Below are 18,391 nucleotides of genomic sequence, written 5' to 3' on the forward strand. Positions count from 1 at the left end.
ATCTGGCCAGTTTTATTTAAAATAGGGTTTTAGTCTCAGCTACTCGGGAGGCTGAGGAGGGAGGATAGCTGGAGCTCAGGAGTTCAAGGCTGCAGTGAGCTATGATTGCATCACTGCACTCCAGCTTGGGCAACAGAGTAAGACCCCATCCCAAAATAAAAGAAAAAAAAGGTGTTTTTGTTCTGTTTGCCTGTGATCTTGTTCCTTGCTTGTGTGTGTGTGTGTGTGTTTCTTTGAGACAGAGTCTTGCTCTGTCGCCCAGGCTAGAGTGCAGTGGCGCGATCTTGGCTCACTGCAAGCTCTGCCTCCCAGGTTCAAGCAATTCTACTGCCTCAGCCTCCCAAGTAGTTGGGACTACAGGCACCCGCCACCACGCCCAGCTAATTTTTCGTATTTTTAGTAGAGACGGGGTTTCACGGTGTTAGCCAGGATGGTCTCCATCTCCTGACCTCGTGATCCACCCGCCTCGGCCTCCCAAAGTGCTGGGATTCCAGGCGTGAGCCACCGCTCCCGGCCCTTTTTTTCTTTTTTAAGAGGGAGTCTCGCTCTGTTGCCCAGGCTGGAGTGCAGCGGCATGATCTCAGCTCACTGCAACCTCTGCTTCCTATGCTCAAGCATTTCTCCTGCCTTAGCTTCCCGAGTAGCTGGGATTACAGGCGCCCGCCACCACACCTGGCTAATTTTCTTTTGTATTTTTAGTACAGACGGGGTTTCACTATATATGTTGGCCAGGCTGGTCTCGAACTCCTCACCTGAATTGATCCACGTACCTCGGCCTCCCAAAGTGTTGGGATTATAGGTGTGAGCCACCTCACCCAGCCTTGTTTCTTGTATTTATTTAATCTTGTGATGATGAATAAATCAAACGATCAGGTTATCAATGTGCTGTGAGATTAAGGAGAAAAGCAGTAGGCATCACCTACCCGGTTTGACAAAACCCTGCGTGTCACCTGTTTACCACGGTCAGTCTAGACGGGTTTCTCCACCTCCTTACTGCTGACATTGGAGGACTGGCATCATTCTTTTTGGGGGGCCGTCCTGTGCACTGCAGGGGTGCTGAGCGGCATCTCTGGTCTGGACCCACTACATGCCAGCAGCACCCCCCACTCAAGATGTGACAACCAAAACCGTGTTTTCAGACATTGCCAAGTTATCCCCTAGGCGGCAAAGTCACCCAGGAGAAGAACCACTGATGTATGCAATTAACAGATGCAACTAAAACAGTATTTGGCTATTAATAGGAATAGCACTTGGGGGGGTCAATAATACCCTTTCATAGTAATGGAATTTAGTTAATTGTTTTGATTTGATTCCAGTCCAGTCCCGAACTGAGTGACCTTGACCAAGTGACTCAGCCTCTCGGACCCTCGGGATCCTCTTCTGTGAAATGGGGACACGGGAAAGAGCCTCGCGCGGGACGGCCACGTGCCGCTCCCGCTCCGTCCGCCCGACTGGGGTGCGGGCGGGGACACTCCCACTCCCCCCAGCGCCCCACACGGCTCCACCGCTTCCCAGTGGAGAGTTAAGGAGGAAGCAGCAGCCGCGCCTGCGCTTAGCCTGGATCGCCAGGCGCTCCCGCGCGCACACGCACGCAAGCTCGCACGCGCGCGCACGCACGCACGTGGCTCGGCCCGCGCGCATCCTTCCCTCTCAGGGGCGGGGCCGGCGTAGGGACTCCATTTACCAGAGTGCCCCGCGGCAACGCCGGGAGCCTCCGAGGAGGAAGGGAAACGCGCCACGGCGCCGACTGCGGCGGCGCGAAATCGGCCGCAGGGACGCACGCACACACGGAGTACCCCTGGCCCCGCCCCCGGAGGCCCCGTGCGGGAGCGCGCCCGGGCGTGCGCAGGGGCGGCGGCGCGGCGGCGCGGGGACGCGCGGTGACCGTTGGCGCCGAGGGGAGGAGGCAGCCGCCGCCGCCGCCGCCGCCGCCGCCGTTGCGCAGATCCGGGCCGCGGCTGTGGGGAGGGCGACGGAGCGGGTGACCTTCCGGAGGCGGGAGCGAGCGAGGAGACCCGGGAGCGCCGAGCGTCGCCGCCGCCGCCGCCATGAACAACTCGGGCGCCGACGAGATCGGGTGAGGACGAGCGGCGCGGGCCTGCGTCTCCGCCCCGGGCCCGGCCCGCCGCTCCCCGCCACCCGGCCTCAGACGCCGCCCCCCGGGGCCGCCCCGTCAAGGTCACGCCGGCCGGGGGCGGACTTGGGACCCGGACTCGTCGCGGCTTCTCGCCGGGGGCCCTGGACGGGTGCCCGGGGTCTGGGGGGTCCTGGCGCCTCTGCCGCCGCTTCCCGGCTTCCCGTCCTGGGGGACCCTGAAGGGGAGCCTGAGGGGTCCGGAGGACCCCGCCGCCGCCTCCAGACTTCCTGGTCGGGGGAACCCCGAACGCCAACCTGGGGGGGGGTCCTGGGGCGCCCCTGCCGCCGCTTCCCGACTGCGCGTCTTGAGGGACCCCCGAATGGGAGCCTGAGGGGTTCGGGGGCCCCGGCCGCCGCTTCCCGGCTTCCTGGCTGTGGCGGCCCCGAACGGGAACCTGGGGGGGTCTGGGGCGTCCCCGCTGCTGCCTGTAGACTTCCTGGCCTGGGGGACCTCGAATGAGAACCTGAGGGAGCCTGCGGGAAGTCCAGGGCGCCCTCGCCGCCGCTTCCCGGCTTCCTGGCCCGGGGGACCCCGAATCGTGGCTTGGGGGGTGGGTGGTCCGGGGCGCCCCCAGCGCGCGCCCAAACTTGGCGGGCGGCGCACGTGGCGAGTCGAGCCTAGGGTTCCGGTTCTGCCACCGCCCAACTTACCCCACTCTGGGCTCCAGGCTCCCCGCTCCCATCCCGCCCCCCCAGAGTGGTAAGGAGGGGAGGGGTTCGCAAATCCAGAGCCCGGGGTGCTCGGGTCAGCCGGGGCCTGCTGTGTTTACGTTGCCTCGGCGCCTCCCCGCCGGGGGTGGGCTTGAGCTGCGGAAGGGAGAGCCAGCGCTTCCGAGGCAGCGATGGGCCCGCGGATCTTCGCGGAGCCGAGGCGTCCCCTCCCATAGGAGCCAGACCTGCTCCGGACCCCGCGGGGCCGAGAAACCTCATTCCGCGGTGCCCCGGGGCTCGGCTCCATTCTTTGGCAGGAGCGGCTTGCGCAGCAGCACCGTTGTTTTAGAGTTGCATTCTTCCGGCGAAACAGTCTGGGTTGGGTTTCCTCGTGGTCTGGTGTAAATTTTCTCGGTGCCCTTAGCTTTGAGCTGCGCCCCGTGTTCTCAGCGCTGGGCTTGGCTAGTGCAGGAGCGGTTGCTGCTTAGAGGGTTGCCTTGGCAAGCCCGTCTCGCACCAGCCACAGGTCACAGTTGTGGACGGGAAATGCCTTTTGTGGGTTCTCCCCTTCCCCGGACAAAACAAAGAGCACTTTCCGTTGGAGAACCGGGATGAAAGCACTTAGCCCCTGCCTCGCCCGTGCTGTGAGTCCTCTCCAGGCGCTTTGATTTGGCAGAGTCGGAGTGCCTATGTGGGAGACATTGCCCGGGTGGGCCTGAGCAGGGAGTCCACCAGCCACGGGGGATGGAGCCGCCGACTTTGGGGTGAGGCGAGGAAGGGACTCCCAGATGGGGTACCTGGGTTAGGTCCATTCAAGCCGTGGGTGAACGTGAGTCTGCTCCACCCAAGCCGTGGCTGTGAGGAGGCTGGAGAGAGGTGAGGGCTCCTGTCCCTTCCCTCCCTGCATGGACACCCTTGGGAAATGGAGCAGCTGGGGTCCCACCCTGGGTCTGGAGGGGTCCCACCCACAGCACAGATAGGCTCGCAGGCTACCTGGACGCCATGGGCTGTGTGGAGGAGGACTGGAGTTCATGGACCCTGCTCTCCCCAGTTGCCAGGAGCGTCCACTGCTTTCTAAGTCAGACTCATTGGCCAAGAAGTGTTGACACAGCTACACCTCCCATGAGAGACCGGCTTTCATTCTGTGTGTAGTCCAGGGTCTACTCTGACCTCCTTGCTGTGTGGAATTGTCGTTTGGGTGAAGTGCTTGTGACCCTGTGAAGCGCCCTCCTGGCAGGTTCCCTGCAGTTTCCTGTGAGGCCACAGGACCAGCCCTGCGGCAGGTGCCACCCAGGAGGGTGCTGAGCGTGGATGGAAGCAGGCCCTCTCTGCGGCAGATGGCAGCTCTCAGGATGCCATGGGTCTGCGGTGTCGCTTACCCACCGGAGGGCTCGGCAGCCTGAGGAGCGGCCTCTCTTCCTGACGCAGAGCCCTCACTGCTCTCTGCCTCGGAGGGGAAAGGAGATCCTGCGGGACCCTGCCTGGAGGGCTGGGCCTGGAGCACGATGGGTGTGGGGTCAACACTTCAGGAGGCTTGGAGCTCAGCAGCCCCCTGTTCTAAGACACTTGTGGCTGTCCAGCTGCTGCCCTGGGAAGGTGGGTTAGGGAGCCACCCTTGGGGGAAGCTCTGGTTTTGAGTCTGAGAAGTCTTCCCAAGTTCTGAGGGTACCTGTGCTGGCTTAGAAGTCCACGTGAAGCCCGATGGGGGATGAAAGTCAACTGAGGCCTGCTGGTGATAATGGATGCCTTACACACCCCGACTTCTAGTCAGCCTAAGGAGGGGGCTGCATGCAGAAGGAAGCGCATGTCCGGACCATGGTGGGTTTGTCACGCAGACCCCACATGGTGGATGTGATGGACAGTGTCCTCATTTGGGAGCGGGGTCTGTCCTGTGGTCTTCTTGTGAAGGGTGGGGGATAGGCACTGACCTGTCTGGGAGGTTAAGGGGTTGGCACAAGCTGGTGGTCTGGAGCACTCAGGGCACAGGCGGTCAGGAAGGCCTGAGTCTCCAGTCTGCCCTCCCTGGCCTTGTGAAGTCATCTTAAAGTCTGGGTTGAGCACCTCTGACTTGGATTCTGGGAAGCTGACACAGTGTGGCCGGGGTTGCTGCATCCTGTCGAGTAGCTGCTGGGTGCCGGGCGCCTGGGTGATAGGCCAGGTGTCAGGGATAGGGCCCATGCCCAGCTTACTGGGGAGGGGACAGAGGCTCAGAGGGGTCACCTCGAGCGCCCAGGCTGTTGTGTTCTGCTGGCCTCCAAGGCGGCACGCGATCATGGAACTGGAGAGGGAGGTTTATGGAAGATTTTATCTGGTAGGCTGGGGAATGGTAAGACGAGGACACCTGGAAGTATTGTAGGGAAGTCACAGAGCGAGGAAGGACTCAGTGGAGAGAGGAGAAAGCCGCCTCTAGGCAGCTTCAAGGGGACCCAAGCCTGTGGCGGGGCCCGTGCCGCTCAGAGCCAGGCCCGTGGCAGGTCCCTGGGTTTATTGGGTGGCTGTGGAAGGAGACATCCTGAGTGTGGCTCCTGGCTGGGCAGCTAGAGGGTGTGACCACTTGTGTCTGTGTGGAGTGAGCATGAGGCACCTGGGAGGGATTGTTGGTCAGGCCAGAGAGGGCCGTGATCTGGGGGAGGGCTGTTGCAGTGTGGGGAGTGACGGGGAACCTCATGGGGCTGTGCCAGCCTTTCTGGGGCTCTCTTGGTGCATTTGGGGTTATTCTGAGGCAGATCTCCTGGGCTTTGTCAGCACTCTGGCCTGGATCACTCTGGGGCACCATGGGCACTGCAGGGTGCTGGGCAGCATCTTCGGCCTTCACTCACTCCGGGCCAGGAGTACCCCCAGTCGTGACAACCACAAATGTCCCCAGACATCACTCAGTGTCCTGCTCTGGGGAGAACCACTGTCTGGGAGCATCTGTGCTTTTGGCCTGGTTCCCACTGTGCTGGGGGCAGCTGCTCCTTGTGGTTTACGGCTTGTCGTGTGTTGGCTCCTTTGATTCCTGTGAATGGGCCGTGAGGTTAGATGTGCTCCTGACTGGCTTGCCTTGGCTCCAATGGTCTGGAGCAGGCCGGTGTCTAGAAAGGCAGCGGCATGGGCCCTGGTGCTTACCCTTTACACAGCGGCTCCCCCGTAGCCCAGAGCTAGCAGCAGCATGTAGTGTGCCCAGCTGGTGCTTGCAGCCTTGGCTCTAACCCTTGACTTTGCCAGAGAGACTGAGGCACAGAGGAGTTGAGAGATGCGCCTGGGGTCACCCCAGAGAGTGGAAGAGCTGGAGCTGGGAGTCCACACTCCTCCACTGGCCGCCCCGCACAGAGGGCGCTCCTGGTGGGCGGCTGTGTGCATGGTGCGATCTGTCAACCTGAGGTTGTGCTGTCTTCTGTGGACTGAGGCCTTTTCCGATCCAGGCCTGGTCGCCGTGACACCACGTCATGATGTCACATTCTCTGAGAGCTATGACAGGGCTTTTGGCAGAGGCCACTCATTCGACAGATGCTTATGGGCTGAGGTTCCAGCTTGGCTCCAGGCGTTGCCAAGGAGGACACTGGTCTGCCTGGAAGGGCGGGGCTGTCAGGGAGAGGATGAGGGTGGCCACAGTAAGCACCCGGGATGTGGGCATTCAGGGACTCCTTCAGCACACAGCAGCGTGTTCTGGTTCACGGACTGCTCCTGTGTTCTGTGGATCCCACACCCTGCAGGCATTGGCTGGGGCAGGGCATCTTACCCTGCTGGTGAGAGGGAGGCCAGGCTTGTGGAGGGTGGGGCTGGGCTCACTGGCCTGAGGCAGACAGTGGGTGAAGTGGTCCCAGTCCCCACCTGGTCTTAGAGGCAGGAAAGTCCCTAGAGGCTCTTCCTGATTCTCTGGAGGAAGAGAAGGGCTCCCCACATATCAGCCGCCCCTGGGCCTGGGCTTCTGCCTCTTGAGATTGTGCACTGAGCTGAGTGTGACTGGCAGAACCTGGAGCCAAGTGGGGTCTGTGGGGAGATAGGCTCCTCCTGGCTTCATCCCCCAGCCCAGCAGGAAGGGAAAGGTCGCCTGGCAACTGCCCCCAGTGAGGCTGCTGGCCCCCAGTGGCCAGGCTGGCCACCGCTTTTTGAAGCCCGCTGTGGTGCTGCCAGGAGGCCAGGGCTCTTTGTGGTCAGCCTAGGCCAGAGGAAGCTCTGCAGATGGACTTTCTGCATAAATACTGCACAGCTACCCTAATGGCACGCAGCAAGCGAGGTTGCCTTCCAAAATGGCTTTTGCTTTTAACAGGCGGAAGAGGGTGGCTGCGCCGGCCCCCGTGGACTGAGGAGCACCTGCCAGGTGTGGAGCTGCAGGCCCTAGGTGCCTGGCTTGCAGGTCCTGGGAGATGTTCATCATGACCTTCGGTGGGCAGACTGCACACTGGACTGCAGGTTGCAAGGGAAGAAGTGGAGCTCACCCCACACCTCTCCCACTGACGACAACACCCCTTTTGGGTTTGTGGGATGTGAGGTCTGTAGGAGCCGCGATGTCCAGTTCGGAGATGCCATCAGCTGGGTGATGACTCTCCCACCCAGTGGGCCCCTCAGAGGCAGGGCCTCCTCAGAGACAGAGTGCAGGAGTCACATTGCTCGCTAACCCCTTCATCTGCATAGACCAGTGTTGCATTGCCCTGTTAATGCCCTTGGTCTACACGCTGCCAGCCCAGGTGCAGGCTGAGAAAGCCTGGAGCTGAGGACAAGCAGACCATCAGCCCCGCAGCAAGCCCTTGAGAGCCAGCGGCACCTCCTGTTGGCCTGTGCTCGCCCCTGGCTCCCTGGACCCCGACATTTACTTGTGTGAGAGTTAGTTTTGCTGCCTGGGCAGTGGATGGACAGCGTCTGGGAGTTGCCTGCCCAGGGCCCCGCATATTTCTAGGGTGCCGGCTTCTCACTCACTACCTGGTGAGGTGAGGTTGGCAGCCAGGAGCTTTCTTATTTTATTGACTGAAACATCCTGAGACTCAGAGGTAGGGACTTTGTGCCGGGGCCCTGGAGGCAGTCCCTGCCACTGAGGAGGTGACTCTGCCCCTGGGACTTCCTGGAGGCTTCTGTCTGTAGACCAGGGAGAAGGTGTTAGCCGGTGGCTCCTGAGCAGTAGTAAAAGAAACATGGACACAGGAAGCTTTAGCGTTAGAATCTACTCTCAAATATTTCAGTGGAAACACACACAGTGTGGCTGGGCGTGGTGGCTCACGCCTGTAATCCCAGTCCTTTGGGAGGCTGAGGCGGGCCGATCACCTGAGGTCAGGAGATCGAGACACAGCTATGTGAAGCAAAAGCTATCTGTTGCTGTCTCAGATTTCATAAGTAATGAGACTTTTTTCAAAAAAATCTTAGTCTTTTATACCATAGTTGCATATATAACTTCTGACTTACAGGAAAATTACAAAAATTCCCATATCTTCTTGGCTCTGCCAGACTCACCATTGGCTGACATTTTACCCTTTGGCATGTGGTGCCTCTTGCCCCACCCCCAGTGAGCTGTGTGTGTGTGTGTGTGTGTATGTTTTAGATGGATCCTTACTCTGTCGCTCAGGCTGGAATGCAGTGGCGTGATCTTGGCTCAGTGCAACCTCCACCTCCCAGGTTCAAGCAATACTCCTGCCTCAGACTCCCGAGTAGCTGGGATTACAGGCACCCACCACCAAGCCCAGCTAATTTTTTTTTTTTTTTTTGAGACAGAGTCTCGCTCTGTCGCCCAGGCTGGAGTGCAGTGACCGGATCTCAGCTCACTGCAAGCTCCGCCTCCCGGGTTTACGCCATTCTCCTGCCTCAGCCTCCCGAGTAGCTGGGACTACAGGCGCCCACCACCTCGCCCGGCTAGTTTTTTGTATTTTTTAGTAGAGACGGGGTTTCACCGGGTTAGCCAGGATGGTCTCGATCTCCTGACCTCGTGATCCGCCCGTCTCGGCCTCCCAAAGTGCTGGGATTACAGGCTTGAGCCACCGCGCCCGGCCGCCCAGCTAATTTTTGTATTTTCAGTAGAGGTGGGGTTTTACCATGTTTGCCAGGCTGGTCTCGAACTCCTGACCTCAGGTGATCCACCTGCCTCAGCCTCTCAAAGTGCTGGAATCACAGGTGTGAGTCACTGCACCCATCCCCATTGTGTGGTGTGTGTTTCTATTGAAATATCTGAGAGTAGCTGGAGACCGATACACTCCCCTTTATGTGGACACTGAGATACCTATTGTTTCCCAAGAACAACGACATTCTCTCACATGAACACAGCACAGTGATCAAAATTGAGAAAGCGGCCGGGCGCAGTGGCTCACGCCTGTAATCCCAACACTTGGAGAGGCTGAGGCGGGCGGATCATAAGGTTGAGAGATCGAGACCATCCTGACCAACATGGTGAAACCCCGTCTCTACTAAAAACACAAAAATTAGCTGGCGTAGTGGTGGGTGCCTGTAGTCCCAGCTACTCGGGAGGCTGAGGCAGGAGAATCGCTTGAACCTGGGAGGCGGAGGTTGCAGTGAGCCGAGATCGCGCCACTGCACTCCAACCTAGCAACACAGCAAGACTCCATCTCAAAAAAAAAAAAAAAATTGAGAAACTATTTTTTATTTTTATTTATTTATTTATTTATTTATTTTTTTGAGACAGAGTCTCGCTCTGTCGCCCAGGCTGGAGTGCAGTGGCCGGATCTCGGCTCACTGCAAGCTCCGCCTCCCGGGTTCACACCGTTCTCCTGCCTCAGCCTCCCAAGTAGCTGGGACTACAGGCGCCCGCCACCTCGCCCGGCTAGTTTTTTGTATTTTTTTTTTTTAGTAGAGACGGGGTTTCACCATGTTAGCCAGGATGGTCTCGATCTCCTGACCTCGTGATCCGCCCATCTCAGCCTCCCAAAGTGCTGGAATTACAGGCTTGAGCCACCGCGCCCGGCCCTATTTTTTATTTTTTAAATTTTTATTTAAGAGATGAGGTCTCTGTCACCCCGGCTGGAGTGCAGTGACACGATCATGGCTCACTGCAGCCTCCACCTTGACTCAAACGATCCTCCCGCCCCAGCCTCCCACGTAGCTGGGACTACAGGCCCCACCACCACCTGGAGTGTTGTTATGTTGTCCAGGCTGGTCTTGAACTCCTGGCCTCCTATAATGCTGTGATTACAGGCGTGTTATGCTATGCGCCCAGCTGAGAAAGACAGTACTGATACCAGGTTATCTAATCCATCAACCCTGTTCTCAGGTTTCCAGCCCTTCCCCCTTAATACCCAATTCTTGAAATTTAAATGAGGACCGAAACTGGACTGGTCTGACGAGTTCCTTCTGCCAGTGAGGTGGGCGGGGTGGCGGGGGGCCTGGGCTGCTTGGAAGACACCTGCCTGTTGCCTGGCTGTTTGATGTGTGCAGTGCTAACTAGAGGCTGGTATTTCTTCAAAAGACTTGGGTTTCGTTTTGTTTTTGGGTTTTGTGTGTGTGTGTGTGTGTTTTGTTTGTTTTTTTGAGAATGCTCGAACTTTAATTCCAAAGAATTGTGTAAATGAGTATTTTTCTGGGCAGTTCCAACCTTGAGGGCCCTTCCTTCACACGGTGGGGGCTGCTGCCTGCTTCTGTTGGGTGCCGGGCCCTGCTGGCAGGGATGTGGGCGGGGCTGGCCCTGACTCAGCACGGGCACAGCCTATGGTGAGTGAGGCACGCGGAGGCCTCGCTCCTCCCACGGTCTCTAGGCCTGACCTCAACGCTCCCTGGCCTGATTGCGAAGGGTGTGTGGGAGACGCAGGATATTAAGTTAATGAGGCCTAAACCTAAGCCTATTGCTGTTGCGTGATCAGCATGTTTTTCCCTGAAATTTGTCTTTTCAGATCTCTTCTCTAAGGGTCAGGAAGCACAGGGCAGCTGGCACAGTCTGCCTCTAATACTTCCCGCCTCTAATTCTTCCTGCCTCAGCCCTCCCCACCAAAGAATGGAGTTGGGGGGTTGCTTGTTGACACTTTGAAGATGGCAGTGGGTACCTTCCCTGTGGTGGGAACATGCTTTGTTTTTCACACACTACATTTAAATTAACCTTTCTTAGGGAAAAAGAAGGAACAGGGACAAGCTCCTGGCAGTTGGCTGTGGCAGACACTTCACCAGGGGCTGACTCGCGGGGGCTGAGTGCACAGGCCCCAGGTGGTGGTTGATAAGGGGTGGTGAACGTGCCAGCCATCTTGCAGGGGTGTTTCCTGGCAAGCTGGTAGGATCAGTGAGGAGCACGTTGCTCCTGACCGCTGGTGGGGCAGTAATGTGTTCAACCTGCCAGGGACCTTTTTGCTGAAAGCCCAAGCCAAGTGTGGCGTGGTTGGCCGTCAGGCATACAGGGCCCTGCGTGGGACCGGTGTTTTCAGTGAGGGTGGCAGGATTCTTGGGTCTCGGGTGGGAGCTTTGGCCTGCACGGTGTTTTGCTCTCTGAAGACCAAGGGTGATGATGGTGCTGGCAGTCAGTCACAACTGAGATTCAGCTCAGGGACTTCATCTCTGAATGCAAGTCCCCTTTCCCAGGGAAAGCAGGCAGAATCGGATAGTTACCGATAGAACCACCTCTTCCCTGCCTCCTGGGTTTGGGGGAAGCTTGAATGACATCTAAGGCCCCGTGCCTGGGTAAGCCTTATGGCCCATGTGTCTCAGACATGCTCAGTGGGTGCCATGGCTGATGCAAGGTGGCACAGTCCGCTTTGGGAGATGGAACAGCCAAGGGCCCTGGGGCCACCTGGAGCGGCAGTGAGGTGGAAAGGTGGGTGGGCCCTTGGGCGTCGCTGCCGGGTCGATGGCAGACGCCTTGGGAGAGCTCCAGCTCATCTGCCTGGAAGAGACAGCCCCAGGACGGGGCGGCGTGAGCCTTTGGTGGGGGGGGGGGGGGGCAGGAGGTGCCAGTGCTGAGACTGAGTTTTAGGCCCTTCTCATCTGCCCGGAAGAGACAGCCCCAGAATGAGGATGGCGTGGGTTTGTCGGGGGCAGGTAAGGGGGGCCAGTGCTGAGACTGGAGCTTCAGGGCCTTCACCTTCATCTGTGGGCCCCTCATTCGTTCATGAGTGCAGGCTCATAGGGAGGCTTCTGTGTCCCGCCACCCCTTCCCCAGCCTGTAATTCAGAGGCCGTGTGGCACAGGCATCTAGTTTACTATGCATCATTTCAAATCTAGACTTCTACATTCTTTTTCCTGATTATAAAATATTTGCAAAAGCTATAGGAAAGCAAGCTTGTGTCCCGCTCAGCAGCAGCGCAGGTGAGCCTGGTGCCGGCACCACTGGCCTGGCGCAGGAGCTCGTCGCCTGCTGCGCTTGAGGCCGGCGTGTGACTCTGGCACAGTCTTCTCCCCATGGCAAGGCTTGGGATCATCTTTCATGTCTGCAGACAGCATGGGCAAGGCTGACTCGCCATTGCTGTGAGCTCTGTGTACCATCACGTGCACAAGCATGTTCGCAGAAACTGCTGCTGTGGTTTGAATTAAGACCTCAGCTTGACTCAGATGGGGGGCATTTCTAAGGTGAGCGCTGTCTTGATCCTGAATATCTTCTCATTGAATTGCAGGAAGCTCTTTGTGGGCGGTCTTGACTGGAGCACGACCCAAGGTAGGTGGGGAAGGGGTGTCAGGTGGGCACTGCAGACAGGGCTCTAGGACCTTGGCCTTCAAGTTGTGTCTGCCCGCCTCTTGCTACTGTCTCGGATGTTTTAAAGGCCTTTTGACATTGTTTTGATTTCTGGGCAGGGCACACTGGAGTTGGCTGGGGCAGAGAGTAAGTGTGTATTTGCTCTGAGACTGTTAATTTGGTATTTCCATCCCAAGTTACAGGGAAGACTTCGGGCTGAGGTGGCTTGTGGAGGCAGACAGCTGTTGTCTGGAGGTGCAGAGGGCGAGGGGCTGGCCGGGCCGTCACTGAGGCCAGAATAGGAGGAAAGAGTGCAGAGGGCGAGGGGCTGGCCGGGCCGTCACTGAGGCCAGATTAGGAGGAAAGAGTGCAGCAAAGTCGGCGCTCCTTGGCCACTGCCAGCATTCAGAATTGTGTTTGCCTTGGCCTTAAACGCTGCCTTCCTGGATGCCCACAAAGTCAGGTTGTAACCGCTGGCCACTGCTGTGCTCACTGGCAGCCCCTCTGATTTACATGAGGACCTCAAGTGTATATTGGGCAGAATCCCCCAGTGCTTCGTGTACACCGCACCCTCCCCACCTCCAGTCCCAGTTCAGCATTGCTCGGTGCGCGGCCAGTGGACTGGAGGAGCCTGCGTGCCAGCAGCACCGCCAGGCACATGCCTAATGCTCTGGCCCTGTGTGTTTGTGTTTTCTTCCCGATTTCTGAGCAGAGACTCTGCGCAGCTACTTTTCCCAATATGGAGAAGTCGTAGACTGTGTTATCATGAAAGATAAAACCACCAACCAGTCTCGAGGCTTTGGGTTTGTCAAATTTAAGGACCCAAACTGTGTGGGGACGGTGCTGGCCAGCAGACCGCACACGCTAGACGGCCGAAACGTAAGTGCCCTTCGGGGAGCTCTCACCCGCTGTCTCACCTGTCCTTCCTCTGCTTCATTTTGTCCTGGACTCTGACTGATGTTCACGTTAGAGCGTGTTTGAACATGGGCTTGATTGGGAAGGATTAAGCCTTGGAGCTGAGGCTGGATATTGCAGGAGGATACAGGGTGAATGGAGCCGGCGGGGCGGGGCGGGCTGCTGTGCTGTGGCTGCTGTTGTGCTGACACCTTCTTTCCTAGAGAAACAGCCTCTTATTCACAACTGGCTGATTTGAAATTTCCTACAGATCGACCCCAAGCCATGCACACCCCGGGGGATGCAGCCAGAGAGAACACGGCCGAAGGAAGGATGGGTAAGGGGCTGGGCAGGGCGGCCTCCTCGTGTGTTCTCCACTCCACGTGGAAAGGAAATACGTGCCTTCGATCTGCTGTTGTTGCTCATTAGGATTGACAGCGACGCAGGTCTTCTAGGTTGGCACTCGAGCAGCTGAGGATCACCCAGATTTATCAGTGCTGTGAGTGTGTTATCTCACAGCCAAGACAATTGTTACCAGTCTATCTTTTTTTTTTTTTGAGACGGAGTCTCGCTCTGCCGCCCAGGCTGGAGTGCAGTGGCCGGATCTCTGCTCACTGCAAGCTCCGCCTCCCGGGTTCACGCCATTCTCCTGCCTCAGCCTCCCGAGTAGCTGGGACTACAGGCGCCCGCCACCGCGCCCGGCTAGTTTTTTTTTTGTATTTTTCAATAGAGACGGGGTTTCACCATGTTAGCCAGGATGGTCTCAATCTCCTGACCTCGTGATCCGCCCGTCTCGGCCTCCCAAAGTGCTGGGATTACAGGCTTGAGCCACCGCGCCCGGCCACCAGTCTATCTTAAGAAAAAAAAAATGACAGCTAATGCCATTGATTGTCAGAAGCCAGTCATCTTTCTTCTGTGCCCTGTGTGCCCTCTGTGCTGGGCCTGGCCCTCCTCAGAGGTGGGCCATCCTTCCACTGCCGGGGCTGGGCTGGGCCGCCTCACAGCTCGTGCTGTGGCCACTCTGCGGCTCCATTTGAGATCTCCTGACGTGGCAACTTGGGTTCTCTGACCTGCGGCCTTGGTGCTTGCCTGGCCGACAGGGCACCGTCCTGGCAGGGGGTCTCCTTGGCATTTGGGTCTCACCACCACCCACACCTCACCTTCCTGCACCCCCCACCACTGGGGCGGTGCAGATGGAAAAGCTCTTACCCTCCCTGCAGAACGTGCTGGACAGTGCAGACCTGGAGGCCTGCTGAGGCACCAGGTGCCAGCCTCTCCCCAGTGTGGGCAGCAGGGCAGGGCCCGAGAGTCTGCATTTCTAGCAGAATCCCATCCACTGCAGGCTTCAGAACTCTTGGAACAATTCTTTTTTTTTTTTTTAACCTTTTATTGGGAAACTTTTTAACTACAGAAAAATTAGAAGAATAGCACAAAGAATACCTGAATATACCATCTAGATTTATCCATTATTAATATTTTATCAAATGTATCTATATGTATTTACATTTATCTGTGTCCACATACACCATTCCTAAGGACCGGAGGGCGCGTCTCCTAAAATGACAACAACCCCCACCGCACGCACCCACCGGCAGCATGCTGGAAAACGGCTGCCGGGAATCCCGTGTCATCTGTGTAGGCCCTGTTCCCAGCTTGAGAATTGTTTCACAAGTGTTTCTCATAGCTCGTTTTTTCAGACTGGAATCCAAGGTTCTTATTCCATCTGGTTATTAATTAATCTCTCTAGTTTTTATTAAGATACAATGGGCAAGTAGTAAACTACACCACTTGATGGATTCTGGCCCACGCACACGCTCATGAAACCATCCTGACGTTCATGGCAGTGTGCACTTATCCCTAAAGGTTTATAGTCTCTTAATTCAAAGCAGTTGGGACAACTTAAAATATGATAACCGTGGATAGGGAAAAGAAAAAAAAGGATGGTTGGTGGGTGGGATCAGGAGAACAGCCCCAGCCCCAAGGGCGGCCTAGGAACTGGACCCGAGGCTCCTGGCTCTGGCCGCCCAGTGAGCGACGAGGGCCCGGGAAGTGGTGTCCCAGAGCAGGCGCCCTTGACAGCGGGAGGCTGGCAGAAGGGGCTGTGTGGTTTGGGCCACTGTTTCACACGGCTCTTGAGCTGCTGGAGGTTTCCGTGGTCATCTTTGTCACCTGCTAGAGAACTACAGCCTGAAATCCAACTTCATCTCTGCTCATGTCATCGCTGCTGCTGCCGTTCTCCTGCCATCCTAAAGTCCCTGCTTCACACTGGAGTGTTTTTCCACTTTGTAGTGGATGTAATTCAGAATAACTGAAGGCATGGCACGCACTGTGCTGTGTATCAGTTTAGCTGAAATTCAGCCTTGCAAAAATGCTGAATCCCTGTCTCCTTGGGTCTCTAGAAAGATGAGAAACGTCTCAGCAGAGCCCAGTGTTGTTGGTTGCCCTTTGGACTTAGCAGGCTTGTGGAGTGCTCTGCTCTGGCTTTCAGCTGACTCAGAACCAGTGCGGATTGAGCTTCACGTCCTACGCAACTCGCGGGAGGGTTTGGAGGGTTCCTGCGTGAACTAACTGTCCTTCCCTTCTTCAACAGCAGAAAGGACCCAGGAGCGATAACAGTAAATCAAATAAGATATTTGTCGGTGGAATTCCTCACAATTGTGGTGAGACAGAGCTCAGGGAATACTTCAAGAAGTTTGGAGTGGTGAGTTTCTCCCCACCCCAGCAGCACTGTTGGGACAGAGCCGCTTCTGCTCAGTCCTCGGCCTTCTCAGGGCTGAAGTGGCGGAGCCGCAGGTGCGCAGGCCTTTCCGGCTGGGAGCTGTCTCTCTCTCATTTCCCTGACGCCTGCGCTCTCCAAAAAGACAGAAAGCCCAGCCTTTGCCTTCGTGGCCATTTCGCGTCCCAGTAGGGTAGTTCTGCAGTGAACCAGCTTGACAGCCTTCAGGGCAGCCGCCCGATTCCATTGTGAACACCATGGGGTCAAGTGTCAGAGAGGGGCAGTTACACAGAAACGGGGTTCATCGTGGCCTGGGCGAGCCAGCCAGAGCTGATTTTCCAGTGGGCAGGTGGGAAAATGCCTGAGCTCAGTTGAACCTGGTGCCAGAGGGAGCTGGGACAGCCGGGAGCGGGCCAGTGGGGAGCCCTCCCAGTCACCTGAGGCAAGGGCATGCAGTCACCCCAAGGTCCTGCTGGGACTCATGCCATGCCCCGCAGGTCACACGCGAGCCCCGCCAGCAGGACAGCCCTGTGTGCCCGGGTACTGCGCATGTTCATCAGCTGGTGCCTGAGGCCTGGGCCAGGAGTGAGAGGCCCCGAGCGGGGCCTGGGAGCACAGCCTCCACCAAGGAGCTGTGTGTGGCTGCCCTGCCGCTTCAAGTGAGGGCCGAGTGTCCCCTTTGCTTCCCGCGTTTGGGTGGGAAGGGCTTCTGTGGGGTCTCCTGGTTCCCACGTACCCTGCATTCACACATGGCCTGGTTCACACGTGGCCAACATTGTTGGCCCTTCCTGTCCCTCAGCACACATGTGAGCGGGGCCATGGGCAGCCCGGAGGCGGATATCCAGACGCCTGCCCTGGAGCTGCTTCTCACTGCCTGCTTCTGGCCCTGGGAGTGTTGGGGCTCCCGCCTTTCTCAGGCAGCAGCCCCATGGAGCAGCTGTTGCCCATGCACCTCCCCTGCTCAAGGAGGGCGCGCCCTATTGCTGAGAGTTTGGGTTTGTGGGAACAGGCTGTGCCCTCAGAAGAACACCCACGGTGCTGGCCGTGGTGCCCGAACTGACGCCGCTCTCTCCTTCCAGGTCACAGAGGTAGTCATGATCTATGATGCCGAGAAGCAGAGGCCCCGAGGTAAGGGCAGATCTAGTTTGTCCTCAGCCTTCTCCCTGCTCCTCCCTCAGATGGCAAACTATCTCACCCGCCAGGCACACACAGGTGGCGGCTGTAGCAAACAGCCTCAGGAAAGGACGATTTGGAGACAAATGACTAAAATGTGGGCTCCTCATGTGCACCCCATTCAGCCTGTCTGTGCTTCCCGAGGTCAGACATCACACATTGTTTTTTGGCTTGTTCTTTTCAAGTTTTTATGACTTGACATGAGTCTCGGCCTGGATTCTGTTTTTCACTGTCCGGAAGAGTGTGGTCCTCCTGCATTTGACCTTCCTTCACCCTCGTCCAGTCCTCCCAGTGTGGCCGGTCTCATTTTGTGTCGTCAGCTGAGTCAGCTGGCTCGGTGTGGAGCTTGGACTTTCCGTGATCCATCCCATGCTTTTTTTTTTTTTTCTTTTCTTTTCTTTTCTTTTCCTTTCTTTTTTTTTTTTTTTTTTTTTTTCCAGTTTTGTTCCCTCTCTGAAGTCAGCAGGGCAGGTGGGAGGAGGGGTGAGGAGTCACCTCAGGGCCTCCCCTCGTTTTCCCTCAGTTCCTGCCCGCCCATCCATGCTGGTTTGTGGAGCTGGGACGATGGGCGCCCAGTTTCTGTGCCCCTTTTCCGTGGCTGCTGCTGTCTGTCCCGCCCGCTGCCCACATGGTTTTGGTTCATCGGCTGCTCTTGGCGGCCCCGGGAGCAGATCTGCAGCCTGGGTCTGCCCGCCGCGTCCGTGCCGTCCCTGCATCGGCCCAGGTCAGTCCGGGCAGCCCCGAGCGCCAGGTGGCGCCGCAGCATGCCCGCCATGCTGGAGCATAGTTTGCCATTTGAACCTCCCTCCCCACGGTTAGGAGCGCTCCTCCTCCATGTCGGTTACGCTGTTAAGTCTTAGTCGTAACTTAATTTAGACATACATGCTTAGTGACGTACTTAAGTGTTTCATAGTAAAGTACAGTGATGTTAAGTAAGCTGTTTTTCCTTTTCTCTCTGTGAATTGTGTGTGATTAACGATATCTCTTTAGATTTCTCTTCTCCAGGTGCTAAATTATATCACACAGGTACAGGCCAGTCCCGCAGTCAGAGGAGGGAGCGGCTTTGCTCCAGTGGGGTGTAAACGAAGTTTCAGGTGTTTCTGTCCCGCTTCCTCAGTGGTGATGTCGCCTCTTGACAGCCGCATTCCTAGACAGCGCTCAGGGCGCCTCCCCCAGGACCCAGCGCCTCTTGCACTGTGCCCGGACCAGGCGAGCCCTGTGGTTTCAGACACTCCTGCAGTTTGCGAAAA

General features: G+C 57.4%; 1 protein-coding gene across 6 annotated transcripts in view; it reads left to right on the plus strand.

The window, feature by feature from the left end:
- Window positions 1–1,858: 1,858 nt before the first annotated feature.
- The window catches only part of DAZAP1 (DAZ associated protein 1), a 28,164-nt gene continuing 11,631 nt past the window's right edge, over window positions 1,859–18,391 (plus strand). For 3 of the 6 annotated variants that reach the window (XM_025369135.1, XM_025369131.1, XM_025369136.1), the window contains exons 1-6: window positions 1,860–2,077; window positions 12,300–12,340; window positions 13,071–13,237; window positions 13,524–13,589; window positions 15,843–15,953; window positions 17,048–17,096. In XM_025369135.1, coding sequence (XP_025224920.1) covers window positions 2,049–2,077; window positions 12,300–12,340; window positions 13,071–13,237; window positions 13,524–13,589; window positions 15,843–15,953; window positions 17,048–17,096 — 463 coding nt within the window. In that variant the 5' untranslated portion in view covers window positions 1,860–2,048. Of the gene's footprint in view, window positions 2,078–12,299; window positions 12,341–13,070; window positions 13,238–13,523; window positions 13,590–15,842; window positions 15,954–17,047; window positions 17,097–18,391 lie in introns of all 6 variants that reach the window. The other 3 variants (XM_025369132.1, XM_025369133.1, XM_025369134.1) reach the window with 3 other exon arrangements.

Source organism: Theropithecus gelada, chromosome 19 (genome assembly GCF_003255815.1).
Source record: "Theropithecus gelada isolate Dixy chromosome 19, Tgel_1.0, whole genome shotgun sequence".
Lineage (NCBI taxonomy): Eukaryota > Metazoa > Chordata > Mammalia > Primates > Cercopithecidae > Theropithecus > Theropithecus gelada.